We start from the raw sequence: 11,799 nt of genomic DNA on the forward strand, positions 1-11,799 counted from the left end.
TCACTAAGGTCAAGTCATGCCTGACCAACCTGATTGCCTTCATGATGAGATAACTGGCTTTGTGGATATGGGGAAAGCGGTGGACATGATATATTTTGACTTCAGCAAAGCTTTATATTCGGTCTCCCACAGTATTCTTGCCAGCAAGTTAAAAAAAGTATGGATTGGATGAATGGACTATAAGGTGGATAGAAAGCTGGCTAGATCGTTGGGCTCAACAAGTAGTGATCAACAGTTCGATGTCTAGTTGGCAGCCGGTATCAAACGAAGTGCCCCACGGGTTGGTCCTGGGGCCAGTTTTGTTCAACATCTTCATCAAAGATCTGGATGATTGGATGAATTGCACCCTCAGCAAGTTCGCAGATGACACTGAGCTGCGGGGAGAGGTAGATACGCTGGAGGGTAGGGATAGGGTCCAAAGTGATCTAACTAAATTGAAGGATTGTGCCAGAATAAATCAGATGAGGTTCAACAAGGAAAAGTGCAGAGTCCTGCACTTAGGACAGAAGAATCCCATGCACTGCTACAGGCTGGGGACTGACTGGCTAAGCGGCAGTTCTGCAGAAAAGGACCTGGGGACAGGGCCGGACCACAATATTTTGGCACCTGAGGCAGGGAGCTCCAAGGCTCCCCCTCCAAACCCCCTCGATTGGGCCAAAACTTTGAAAGGTCTCAATTCTGCCTTCTTCCTGTTCTACTCCTCTCATGGTACTGCTCTGCTACCTACCCCAATAAAGGAGAACTTACAACTTAAAATATCTTGTTCGAAAATTTTAAGTAACACTTAACTTTCAAACGCCTGAGCAGCAAATGTAACTTTTCTTGTCTGCATAGTAAACACTGGCATTTTTATCTGTTTGAATAATCAAAGTGGTGCTTTCCAGTTGCAAAGATTTGAACTGCTTCCTGAAGGTCCACAGTGTGGGCCAGCTCATGCTCTAAGGTGCCACAAGTACTGCTGTTCTTTTTGCGATACAGACTAACACGGCTGCTACTCTGAAATCTATTGAGATCGTTGCAAGACCGACCAGCCTCTCCTGTGTCATTGTGGAGCGTAGATGTGTTTGTATTAACTTCAGCTGGGAGAAGCTGCATTCTCCACTGGCAACTGTTACAAGAAGTGTTAGAAGTATGCACAGAGCAACAAAAGCATTTGGAAATTTACCAAGCCAGCACAAAACGCTCTCTGTATTACCTCACTGGTTATTCAGAAGTCCAAACAATGTAGTTCCCTTAAAGTGATCCAGCCTCAGGACTCAATCCAGACACACACGTTAGATAGGATGACGATTACTGAAAATCTGATCTCATCATATAAAAGAAAAGGTTCTTCCAATCCCAAAGGATCAGCCACACACCCAGGTCCAATTATAACTTAGATCTTACCCAAGATCCACACTACAGCCAATTCTTATTAACTAAGCTAAAATTTATTACAAAAGAAAAGAGAGCGAGAGTTGGTTAAAAGATCAATATACAGACAGACTTGAATTCAATTCTTGAGGTTCAGACACAGCAGAGATGAGTTTGTAGTTGCCAAAAGTCCTTTAAGAAATAGTCCATAGGTTACAGTCCAATGTCCATATTCAGGGTGGCTTCAGTCAGTGACTGGGGATCTCAATCCTTGTGGCTTAAAACCCAAAGCAGATCTGAGATGAAACAGGATCGTGTCCCAGGGTTCTTATACATTTCCAGCAGCCTTTCGGCCTGAGAAAACAATAGGCTTAACTCCCCTTCTCCCAAACATCCTGGCAATTAGCACAGGGGAATTTATCCATTAAACAGTTCAGATACAGGTTACCACAGCCTTCATAGAGACAATAATACTATTTCACTCAAGTGTCTTCCTAAATGTTAATATTCCTTTTCTGATCTTTGAAAAAGCTCTAGCAATAGACAAGACTTGGTTACTTAAGTCACAAGACCTGAGCAAACACCTCCCCTTCTGTCTCTACCAATGCAGACTTGCATTTCAAAGCTCTGTTCATTTACAGATCTTCCTATCCAGTCTCTAAAGTTCGGCCCTGGGTCAGGTCAGTCTGTGAGTTAATTAACACTTTCGGGCCCTGTCATCTTTCAATGAGTGTGACAAAGTGGGTCTGTTCGTACTGGGGGCTGGGAATGCTGGGTGCAGGCCTCTAAGAATCTTGCAAAGCAGAAGGCCAAATGCCTGACACTCTGTCTCCTAGCAACTGATGGCCCGAGCACCTCCCCTGCAAAGGTGCATCTAAAGGTGTTGGAGACAAAGGGGTCAGGTGACCTCCTGGCCCGGGAAAGAAGCTGAGCAGAGAGGAGGGGCCGGAGGGGGTTGGGAGACTGGAGCTGGCTGGGGAAAAGAGGGGAAGCAGAGAGAGAGGGGTCTGATCCCCGATGGGGGTTATGGGGCCCCAAGATGGACCTAACGGGGGATCCTGTTATCTGTGCCTGCAAGACCTGTGTTGGACTGTGTTCCTGTCGTCTAAATAAACCTTCTGCTTTACTGGCTGGCTGAGAGTCCTGGTGAATCGGCAGGGAGCCCAGCGGTGCAGGGCCTGACTCCCCTACACTCCGTGACAACTGGTGGCAGCGGTGGGATCGACGGCACCCCATGGACGGCGCTTCCTGCAGTAAGTGACTGGGGAGCAGTAAAACGAAGGGGCGATTAACCCCTGGGAGAGTGTGACCAGAGAGAAGGACTTTGCAGTAACAGGGTCCCCCCGGGGGATCACAGCGAGCGGTCCCAGGGGCGGAGGAGTCTGCAGCTCGATCCTGGCAAAGAGGTGGTGACCTCAAGGACTGGCACACTAGGGGGCCCCCTGGAACCCGTGGGGAGCGGCGAACACCCCGGCCTGCGAGCGGCCAGCAGGAAGATGTTTGCCACGCAGTGCAAGTGTGACCTGGTGGAGCTGTGCCAGCAGAGGGGGCTGCACAGTGGGAGGCTCACCAAGGCCCAGCTGATGGCCCGGCTGGAGGACGCAGATCGTGTGAATGAACCGATCCCTGTCTCTGAGGGAAGCAGCCTGGCAGATGCAGCGTAGGCACCAGTGTCTGTCCCCGCTGGGAGTGGTCAGCCGGCCACTGAGGGCTCCCCGAGACCTCCCACCCCTAGGCCGAGGGGGAGGAGGAGCCCAGCTACCGAGGGCACCGTGACCCCCCCGGCCAGCAGGGGATCGGCCCAGCGAAGCTCACCCCCCAGCCGGGGATTGTCCCGGCGACGCTCGGCCTCCGTGGAGCGCAGGCGGCTGGACTGGGAGAGAGAGATAAAACTGAGAGAGCTGGAGGAGCCTAAGGAACAGAGGGAACATGAGGAGAGACAGAGGGAACGTGAGGAGAGACAAAGCCAGCGTGAGCTGGAGGAGAAGGAGAAGCAGCGTGAACACGAGGAGAGGGAGAAGGAGAAGCAACGTAAACATGAGCTGGACCTGGCCCAGCTGAACAACAGCAAGGCCCCAGCTGCGGTGAGTGAGGGGGGGCCCAAGCCTACAAAGAGCTTCGATAAGAACTTCCTGGCCCGGCGTAAGGAGGGGGAGGACATAGACACCTTCCTGACGGCCTTTGAGACGGCCTGCGAGCTGCACTGGGTTGACCCTGCAGACAGGATCCGGTGCCTCACCCCCTTACTGGACTCCACCGCCGTGGAGGTGTACAGCCGAATGAGAGGGGAGGAGGCGCGGGACTACAACCTGTTCAAAGAGGCCCTGCTCCGCGAGTTTGGGCTGACCCCGGAGATGTACCGGAAGAGGTTCCGGAGTCAACGTAAGACCCGGGAGGGCACATACCTGCAACTGGTCAACCGGGCGCAGGGGTACGCCCGCAAGTGGACGGCTGGGGCCCAAACTAGAGAGGACCTGCTTGACCTATTCATACTGGAGCACCTGTATGAGCAGTGCTCCTCTGACCTGAGGCTGTGGTTGATGGACCAGAAGCCAGAGAACCCGCAGCATGCAGAGAGGCTGTGGCCCCAGACCCAGCCGGTGAGAGAGAGCAGATCCCCGTCCCTGCCCCAGCGGCTGAGTACCAGGCCGCGGTGCGGGAAAACCCCTCCTTGCGGAGGATAGGGGACCTGGCCAGCCTCGGGGGGGGGGACAGACCATGGGACGAGGTGGCCGGAAAAGGTTCCTGTGGGAGAAGGGGTTCCTGTACCGAGAATGGGCTCCCCCAGGGAAGATGGAGTCAGGGGGGATCAGGAGGCAGCTGGTGGTACCCCAGGAGTATCACCACCAGCTGCTGTGCCAGGCCCATGACATTCCCCCCTCAGGGCCCCCTCCGGGAGCCTGGCGTACCCAGCAGCGGCTGCTACAGAACTATTACTGGCCTGGGGTCTTTGCCCATGTCCGGCAGCACTGCCGCTCCTGTGACTTCTGCCAGAGGGGGAGGAAGGCCCGGGACAGGGGGAAGATGCTGTAAGGCCCTCGCCCCGCCCCGAGGAGCCTGTCCAGAGGGGGGCCAGGGTCAGAAGGGGGCTCTGAACCGAGAGAGAAACACGCCCAGACGTCCCGCAGCAGGTCGGGGCAGAGCTGGGGTAGCCCCGCCTCCTGCACGCTAGCCCACTGCCCCAGCCACTCACCCACACTGCCTGGCTGCTGGCTGCTGCGGGAAGTGGCCGAGGCCTGACCCCTAGGGCGGGTGGGTCGTGCTGTGACCCCCTTACAGAGATGGGGGCTCCCAGCCACAGAGCAGCTCGACCGGACGCAGCTATAATCTGCTTCCACGCCCGGGAAACAGCTGCAGCTTCCGCCGGGAGGGAGGGGAGCAGCTAGAGGAGGGGTCTGGGGGGGGGGGACGAGCAGCTTATTGCTCGAGTGCGATGGTCGGGGGGGAGCTGACCTGCCCCCCCAGGCGGAGCTGCCTGTCAGGCTCTCTCTGAAGCCGGCTGTCCCTTTAAGCAGCCTGGGTCCCGCCCGCTGGCTGGATTCCCGGGGAGGGCGGCTACGGCTCGGCTCTGGGCAGCTGGCGGGGGAGCTCCTGGCTGGAAGCGGGGGGGGTCACTCCGGCTGGGGTCTGTGCACAGGTGAGTCCGGCAGCTGGGAGAGGGGGTTGGGGGCAGGGCCGGCTCCAGCTTTTTTGTCGCCCCAAGTGGTGAAAAAAGAAAAGAGAGAAAAAAGAAAAACCCGATAGAGCTGCCGCCGAAATGCCGCTGAAGAGAAAGAGAGGGAGTGAAGGACCCGCCGCCGAATTGCCACCACAGACCCGGACGTGCTGCCCCAATAATGGACGGACGTGCTACCCATTTTCTATTGGCCGCTCCAGGCACCTGCTTCCTTTGCTGGTGCCTGGAGCAGGCCCTGGTTGGGGGCACTGCAGCGTGTCGCTGCACTCTGGGGTTTTGCACGGCCCCAGAAGCATGGCTGGCCTGGGGGGGCCTGTGCTATGGGGCTGCTTGGGAGAGGAACAGGCTTTGCTCCTCGCTCAGCTGCAAACGCAGGAACTGAAACCGCGTCCAAGGCCCTGAGCTGGCCAGCCCGCAGCTCCCACGCAGGAGGTGTTAGTGGGGGGGCTGTTGGTGGGGACTGGCTGGCCAGCCCGCAGCTCCCACGCAGGAGGTGTTAGTGGGGGGGCTGTTGGTGGGGACTGGCTGGCCAGGCCGCAGCTACACTGAGCTTTGGAGCCCAGGCCGTTCTGAGAGCAGGGGAGAGAACCCAGGTGTCCTGCCCAGCCGGGCAGCAGAACAGGTATCACCAGGCGAGCACTGACTGCTGCGCTCCCTCTCCAGAGCTTCTGGCGGTGCCTGGGTGTGTCAGGGCCAGACCGAACCGAGGGGATCCGGGGCACGTCAGGCCATGGAGCATTTCCCCGAGGGCAGCCGTCGCTCACCAGGCCCCAGAGCAGGCGAGCCTTGGGAGCAGCACGAGGGTCCTGACCTGTGGTTAGAGCCATGGCTGGGAGTCAGGCCAGCCGGGGTCTCCCCAGGGAAGTGTTAGATCCACAGAGCTTCGCACCCAGGTGTGCAAGCCCAGGTGTGCAAAGGGAGGCACTGAGCAGCCTGCCCCCATCACCAGCAGTGCCAGGCTCCCGGGTCAGTGCCCAGCCCACCCCCCTGCAGCGGCCTGGGATGGCTGCTGGCTCCTGCGGGGGCTGGGGGTGACGCAGCAGGGAGCGGGGCAGGCTGACCAGGGAATGTCTAGTTTTACTGGGGCTGTCTGCATGGGGGAGGGGAGAGCAGGGGGCGACTTTGGGTGAGGGACAGAACCTGAGCCAGGAAGGGGGGGGCGGGGTCACACCTTTGCCCGGGAAGCTGGACAAAGGGAGAGGGGGAGAGGAGGAGGGGGCAGAGCCGGCTGGAGGGGTTTTGGTTTCAGTTTTGGGCTGGCTGGGAGGAGGCAGGACCCCCACGTCTGGGGTCTAAGCTCCTTGCCCCCAGAGGGACCTGGCTGAGGGGTCCTGGCTGTACCCACAAGCCCTGCTTGGGACTGTGTCCTGACGGCTAATAACCCTGCTGTGTTCCTGGCTGGCTGAGAGTCAGGGTGAGTCGCAGGAAGTGGGGGTGCAGGGCCCGGACTCCCCCACACTGCGTGACACTGGGGTTATGCTCACGCACTCCGACGACGAGGCTGGGGAGAATGTTTTTCTGTTTGCTGTGATCACTGGCTGGGGGGAGACCAATCAAACCACCAGACAAACGCTCCGGGGGGGCTGGCGAAGTGGCCGTGCAGGGGGTTTATGGCCATTCGTGCCTTAAAACAATCCCCGAGCTGAGTGCCTGCCGTGGTGCACGGAGCTGGACGCCCTGCGGGCTGTTGGCCGTGCCCAGGGAGGACGGCAGTCCCGGCTGTGCAGCTGACGGTGCCAGGCAGGGGCAGCGAGTCTGGGCCGTCCCGGGCAGCATGGGCCGTTGTGCCTTGTTCTATGTCCCATGTGCCGGGGCTCCCCCCCCTTCGGTCCTCTCTATCCAGCGTACACCTGCCTCCTCTGGGGTCTCCCACCCCCTCCCGCTGCCCAGGCCTCTCCTCCCATCCCAGGGCTGGGCCCCCTGCCCTGCTCCTTGCTGGGGAAGGTGAAGGAGCAGAGGAGGAATAAGGAATCCAGGAAGTGCCCCATGGAGTTGAGGAGCTGCCTGGGGGCTTGGTCCCAGCGGATGGTTATTGTCCTTTGTCCCCAGCAGCGTGGGGCAAAGTCCCTGGATACAGAGCGGCTCTTCTCCCACGAGTCCAGGAAGCCTCTTCTGCTCCCGACCGTGGAATCTCCGGGGACTCGGGATCCAGGGATCTGCTCCCAACACTCCTGCAATGGCAGCAGCTCGTCCTGAGCAGAGAGCGCCCAACGGGCCGGCTGTGACCCCGCAGCGCTGCACCCCCGCTGGGTAGGTACCGCGCTGGGCAAGGGGACAAGGGTGACGGGACCACTGCAGTGCGAGCTGCTCTGTGCGTGGATCTGGGGGAGGGGAGAGGCTGATCCACAAACACCTGCCGTCCCCCTCCAGACGGGATCGCAGCCCCGTTACTCTGGGGAGCTGCTTGGAGCGTGGGGCATGGAACCTCCACGGCCAGCCCGTCACCAGCTGGGGCTGGCATTTAAAGGGGCAGCGTCCGCCTAGTGATTCCCCCTGCCCTGCCCCCCAGCCCCTCTCTCCTGAGCCCCTGGCAGAGATTGTCTCCCCCCGCCCCCCACCCGTTCCTGGTGCTCCTCTCGCAGGGCAGGGCTGATGGGCGGGTGCTGAGGTAGCTGGGAGTGGAGGGCAGGGCTGTGGGTGGAGGCGTGGAAGGTGTTTGCCAGGAGTCAGTGACGGGGACGGGGGGAGCCCAGTGCAGCGAGAAGTGAGGGGCACTGCGGGAAGTGGCCGGTGGATCAGCAATGTCCCAACCCGCTCCCCTGGCTTTAAACTCTGTCTGCCCTAGAGTGCCTGGGCCGTGCGGCCCCATGGCCCCGTACCGCATCCGGCAGTACGAGGACGGTGACTACGAGGCGGTGAGCACCATGTTCGGCCATGGGACTAGGGAGCACGCTCCTGCTGGCTACATCCACGTGCTGAAGCATCCCCAGACCCAGCTGCTCTTCCTGGGCCTGTTCCTCGCGGTGCTCATGGCCTCCGGGTCCCTCCTGGTCTCCCTCCTGGCTCTCCTGCTCACTCTCATCGGGGGCTGGTTTTGCATCCGGTCTTTCTGCACCGACTACGTCCAGCAGTCTCTTCGCAACGACCTACTGGACATCCGGAGAACCTACCTGCAGGCAGCAGACTCTTGTTTCTGGGTGGCAGAGGCTGAGGGGGTGGTGGTGGGCATGGTGGGGGCCGTCCTGCCGGAGGACCCCTCGGAAAGGGGGCGCGCCCTGGAACTGAAGCGCATGTCCGTGGGGAGGGAGCACCGGGGCCGGGGCATTGGCAGGGCGCTCTGCAGGACGGTCATCCGCTTCGCCCAGGAACGCGGGTACAGTGCGGTCGTGCTCTCCACCACCATGGTTCACTACTCGGCCCAGCAGCTGTACGAGAGCTTGGGCTTCCGGAGGGTTTCAGGGAGGTCCCCATCCCGCCTCGCCAGCTTCCTGCAGTTCTCCATGTTCTGTTACCGATACGAGATTCCAGGATCTCGCTGAAGGTTCAGGGGTGGCGATTCTTCACCTGCCCACTCAGCCGCTGGGAGCTTTGCCTGGCTTGTTAATTAACTCCCAGCAAGTTGCTACTTTTTGCCTTTTTGGTTAAAAAATAAACTGCGCTTGGAGGAAAAGTCTCACTCGCATGACACTGTTCTGATGCTGGCTTGGGATTATTGTTCCCCCAGGGCCAGGGGCTCCCCCTTCCCCACAGCCACCTGGGTCCTCTGGATCTGACCTTCACCCCTGGAGCTGAGCCGGCCAGGATCAGACTCACCCCATTCTGGGGCCCAGCGAGCCAGACCCCCACATCTGTCCTCACTTCCAGTACCCAGCCAGCTCCAATCTGAAAAACCGCCTCCAGCCCCCCCTTTTAGACTATGTTCCTGTCATCTAATAAACCTCCGTTTTACTGGCTGGCTGAGGATCACGTCTGACTGCAAAGTGGGGGTGCAGGGCCCTGTGGCTTCCCCAGGACCCCGCCTGGGCGGACTCGCTGTGGGAAGCGCACGGAGGGGCAGAGGATGTTGAATGGTCCAAAGGTCAGACCCAGGAAGGTGGAAGACATGTGAGCTTCTTGCCCTGAAGACAATCTGCTCCAAGGCAGAGGAGGCTCCGCTTTGTGGGGAGCAGCTCCAGAGCATCGCCCAGGGACTCCGTGACACAGGGACTAGCCAAGCGGCTGGGAAAGGCCCTTGTTGCTGGAAGCAGCTTACACCAGATGGGTGCCCCTCCATGCCAGGAACACACCGGGGCTTTGTGGCAAGCTTGTGTACCTGACATATTTGGGGTGCATTGCGTAATACACCAAGAAGTGCTCGGCGCTAAACCTGACAAGGGAGACAGGCTGAAACCTGTAATGAAGCACGTGGTGCAGATTGTTCACTTCCTATGCGCTCGCCCCCTGCGTCACCGTCCGAGTGGGGAACTTGTGGACCAAATTGAAACAGAAGATGGAGACCTCATCACACCCACTGAGGTGCGATGGTTACGCCGTGGTTAAAGTCCTGGGCCGTTCCCTGGCACTTCTACCAGAAATCCAGCCAGTTCTTGCTCAGAAATCTCAACCGCACCAGAGTTAGAAGATGAAAACTGGATTTTGGATGTGGCTTTTCTCGTCGACATCACTGGTCACCTGAACATGTTGAATGAGTCATTGCAGGGGAAGAAAATCACCTCTTGCCCACACTGATTGTAGGGGTGTGAAAATTCACGCTACACCTGCAGTTAATGTCACCTCAGTTACCTCCATGTGACAACACTCTCTGCCCACAGTTGAAAAAAACGCTAGACAAACACTGATCAAGGAACTGAATCTGATCTGTCAGGTGACAGACAAGCGCTGGCTACACTGGCAGAGTGTTTCAAGAACCGCTTTTCCTCTCGGAGAGATCTGAAGTCCTGCATCTCCGCGCTCTCAAGTCCATTTGCGTTTGACCTGCGCAAATGTGGAGTCGCATGGCAGAGCTCTGGGGGGTGCCACAGAGTGTGGGGAGTCAGGGCCCTGCACCCTCACTTCCTGCGACTCACCCTGACTCTCAGCCAGCCAGTAACACAGCAGGGTTATTAGCCAACAGGACACACTCCCAAGCAGGGCCTGTAGGTACAACCAGGACCCCGCAGCCAGGTCCCTCTGGGGGGCAAGGAGCTTAGACCCCAGACTTGGGTTCCTGCCTCTTCCCAGCCAGCCCCAAACTGAACCCCCCCTCCAGCTGACTCCCTCCCCTCCCCCCGGCTCCTCCTCTCCCTTTGTCTAGTGTCCCAGGCAAAGGTGTCACCTGGCCCCACCCCCCTCCTGGCTCAGGTTACAGGCTCAGGTACCGTCCGTCAAATAAAGTCACCCCCAGATCTCCCTTCCCCCATGCAGACAGTCCCAGCAGAACTAGACAACATTCCCATCCCTGATATTCTGTGATTCTGTGAGAAGCAACACACGGTGTCTTTGATCACACATATTAGTAAGGATACAAGAATATCAAAAGGCAACCCCAAAATTCTGTCAAGCCCACAATCAGGCCTATATGTAACACCTAGCATCCCAGAACAGCCTGCTCTGCTATTGGCTGATGGCAGAGGAAGGCAGGCCCAGTGGTTAGGGCCCTGACTAGGAGTCAGAGCTGGGTTCGATTGCCTGCCTGTGTGAGTGTGAACAAGCCTCTCTGTGCCTGAGCCAGGGTAAGAGCATTTCCCGAGCCCACGGGGCCAGGTACCTTATCATCAGATTCGTCTGTCCTAAGTGCAACTTGTCCTTGTTGAATCTCATCAGATTTCTTTTGGCCCAATCCTCCAATTTGTCAAGGTCACTCTATCCCTACCCTCCAGCTTAGTGTCATCTGCGAATTTGTTGAAGATGCAGTTCATCCCCTCATCCAGATCATTAATGAAGATGTTGAACAAAACTGGCCCCAGGACCGACCCCTTGGGCACCTGGCATGATACCAGCTACCAACTAGACATGGAGCCGTTGATCACTACCCATTGAGCCCGACGATCTAGCCAGCTTTCTATCCACCTTATAGTCCATTCATCCAGCCCATACTTCTTTAACTTGCTGGCAAGAATAGTGTGGGAGACCGTATCTAAAGCTTTGCTAAAGTCAAGATACATCACATCTATGGCTTTCCCCATATCCACGGAGCCAGTTATCTCATGATAGAAGGCAGTCAGGTTGGTCAGGCATGACGGCCTTGGTGAATCTATGTTGACTGTTCCTGATCACTTTCCTCTCCTCTAAGTGCTTCAGAATTGATTTCTTGAGGACCTGCTCCATGATTTTTCCAGGGACTGAGGTGAGGCTGACCGGTCGTAGTTTCCTGGATCCTCCTTCCCTTTTTTAAAGATGGGCACTACATTGGCCTTTTTCCAGTCATCTGGGACCTCCCCTGATCACCACGAATTTTCAAAGATAATGGCCAATGGCTCTGCAATCACATCAGCCAACTCCCTCAGCACCCTTGGATGCATTCGATCCGGCCCCATGGACTTGTGCATGTCCAGCTTTTCTAAATAGTCCTTAACCTGTTCTTTCACCACGGAGGGCTGCTAACCTCCTCCCCATACTGTGCTGCCCCGTGCAGCCCTCTGGGAGCTGCCCTTGTCTGTGCAGACCGAGGCAAAAAAAGCATTGAGCACTTCAGCTTTTTCCACATCCTCTGTCACTAGGTTGCCTCCCCCATTCAGCAAGGGGCCCACACTTTCCCTGACCTTCTTGTTGCTAACATACCTGTAGAAACCCTTCTTGTTACTCTTAACCTCTCGTTAGCTGCAACTCCAGTTGTGCTTTGGCCTTCCTGA

The 11,799-nt window shown here is 57.7% G+C and overlaps 1 protein-coding gene across 2 annotated transcripts; it reads left to right on the forward strand.

The window, feature by feature from the left end:
- The first annotated feature begins 4,795 nt into the window (after window positions 1-4,795).
- On the forward strand, window positions 4,796-8,814 carry LOC120406356 (putative N-acetyltransferase 8B). 2 transcript variants are annotated; one of them, XM_039541097.1, is made up of 3 exons: window positions 4,796-4,990; window positions 7,082-7,279; window positions 7,815-8,814. In XM_039541097.1, exons 2-3 carry the CDS (start codon window positions 7,206-7,208, stop codon window positions 8,506-8,508), a joined length of 768 nt encoding a protein of 255 aa, XP_039397031.1. In that variant the 5' UTR covers window positions 4,796-4,990; window positions 7,082-7,205; the 3' UTR covers window positions 8,509-8,814. The 2 variants fall into 2 exon arrangements, with proteins under 2 accessions (XP_039397031.1, XP_039397032.1); XM_039541098.1 differs by lacking the exon at window positions 7,082-7,279.
- Window positions 8,815-11,799: the final 2,985 nt, after the last annotated feature.

The sequence above is a fragment of the Mauremys reevesii genome, linkage group 5, assembly GCF_016161935.1.
Source record: "Mauremys reevesii isolate NIE-2019 linkage group 5, ASM1616193v1, whole genome shotgun sequence".
Taxonomy (NCBI): Eukaryota; Metazoa; Chordata; order Testudines; family Geoemydidae; genus Mauremys; species Mauremys reevesii.